General features: G+C 34.1%; 1 protein-coding gene across 1 annotated transcript in view; it reads right to left on the bottom strand.

Moving 5' to 3' along the window:
- Positions 1 to 372, bottom strand: part of LOC104756441 (cysteine protease XCP2-like) — a 6382-nt gene extending 6010 nt beyond the window's left edge. The window contains exon 1 of the mRNA XM_010479039.2: positions 1 to 372. Within this exon, the coding sequence (XP_010477341.2) occupies positions 1 to 359 (359 nt within the window). The 5' untranslated portion in view covers positions 360 to 372.

Below are 2278 nucleotides of genomic sequence, written 5' to 3'. Positions count from 1 at the left end.
TCTTCATCGCGTCTCTTTATATCAGTCTTGAGCCCCAAATACATTTTCTTGAACTCTTCGTGGCTCAAATCTGCAAACTCGTTGAGACCCAACCAGTAGCTTTTCACTTTCTTGTTAGTCTCATCGATGTGCTTTAGATTGTCCTTGAAAACTTCGAACCTAAGAAACTTCTCTTCAACGGTTTCATAAGCTTTCTCGAAATTGGAGAGCCAGTTCTCGAATAGTTCGATGAGTTTGTCATGAGATTCCAAATCCTCGGGGGAATATCCGACGATGGAGTAATCGTGGGAAGCAGCGAAAGAGAGGGAGAGAGATGCAGCGGATAAGGCAAGAACAAAACAGAGCATTCTTGAAGCCATTTTTGGTTTAATTGTTTTTGGTTTAATTGATTGGAAGAGAAGAGTTTGTTTATATAGGCTAAAGATTGGATAGAGGTCGCTCTTTTTGCTTTAGAGTAAAGTTGTCTGAATCTGAATCTTGTGTACAGTCTGTGTCTTTAAGCTTAGTTTTGTCTTCCCTGGGGTTACTTTGACTCCAAGTAATAATTGTATAATATCGTTTTATTAAGTTCTCTGCAGAACCAGAAGCCTCTGTGTCAGCCAGTGGGAATCATGTTAGAGAAGCCTCTGTGTCATATATATGATCTTGCTCCTAAACAAGCCCATACTGAGCCCACATATATAGAGGTGGGTGAATAAGGATGATTTTCACTTCAAGATTTTTTTTCAATTTCTTTGCACTACAGATTCTTTGCACTACATTATAAAAGGCTAAAAGCACTACACACAGATTCATGGTTTCGATGATAAGATGTAACCTCAATATCTCAACAAAAAGAAAGCCCAAAAAGGCAAAAAGTGGTTTAACAAGGTATGTAATTTAACTAACGTAATGCAACTTCTTCACATGTCTCGAAATCACCAATCATATTGTAGGCACTTTTTAATTAAACAAATAACACATCCGGCCCATAATCACTAACCCTTTCCATGGGATGGGAGTCGTCAAAGTGGAATAATCATCAATGTAGAAGTTGTTTGGTGGGCTTTAATGTTAGCAACTTAGCATGTCAAGCTATTTTAAATGACAGTATAAGGGAACTAGGACCGAAGGCTAAACTTTTATCGACGGACAGTTAGCTCAACTCTTCTTTTGTTCACTTTTTGAATTGCTTAAACATAATTCCTGAAACATGAGATAAAAGTGAAGTATTATAAGATATTATTCTGTAAAGAACAAAGTTTGACCTGTCAATCCACCAAGATTTCTGATAACAAAGTCAGGAGGATAAGGATCTTCATCTGCTTACTAGTTTTTAATCAGTTAATGGCTGATTAAGATATGCATATTTTACAACCTAATTCGTAAAACTTAATTCTATAATGATGACCCACCAACCACTATGGAGTACGAACAAAATATTAACACCATATATTTTTCATAAAGTGGATTCATTTAAAACATGACATGAATCATGTACAAGTTCAACTGAAAACTCACTGGTTCTAACTTTACAGGACACCTACTGGCTACTTGTAAGTAAATGAAATAAACAAATGCTATTTCTTTTGCAGGGACAAAATCAACAAAAATAATGTATAAAATAAAATAAATGATAATTTAAAACATACAAAGATCCGTTTGAGGTGGAGACACGTGGTCGGAGATGCTCGAATGATTTGGGAGCACGAACTCTATGAAGAAAAAGACCGTTGTCTATCTTTCTTAGGTTGTATATATATGATATCTATTATTATAGAGTTTGTTTTTTGATAAAAAATAGTATTATTTCAGAGTTAATAGACTTATTAGTAATATGAAAAAAGGACGTTAGATTTTCTTCATACACAAATAGCCTTTGCGCTGACTAATAAAAGCATCAACTTGCCACATAATTCTTTTAAAAAACTATATATATATATATATATATATATATATATTTGCTATCATTGTTGAAATTTATAATATAGAAAATACAAGTAGAGGAGAAGTAATTGGTAGGGCATGTAAAGGTACGTGAGAAAGTGACAAAGCACTAATATTATAAAATCACATGCCCTCTCATCGACGCCATGTTCGTCTCGCGTTGCAGTAACCCCATCTGTCTCTTAATTTTCTTTATTTTAGTTTTTAAATATTAAATTTTTAATGTAATCTTTGATAATTTCCCTCCAATTTTGTCAAAGAAGAAAAAAAACCTATATTGTCTTCTTTTCTCTTACCGTAAATTTACCGTAGATCCACGATTGTGTGTGTGTGTGTGTGTATGATTCTACGA

Source organism: Camelina sativa, chromosome 17 (assembly GCF_000633955.1).
Source record: "Camelina sativa cultivar DH55 chromosome 17, Cs, whole genome shotgun sequence".
In the NCBI taxonomy this organism is placed as follows: Eukaryota; Viridiplantae; Streptophyta; class Magnoliopsida; order Brassicales; family Brassicaceae; genus Camelina; species Camelina sativa.
The sequence above is the reverse complement of the archived record's forward strand: the minus strand, read 5'-3'. Positions and strand labels throughout refer to the sequence as shown.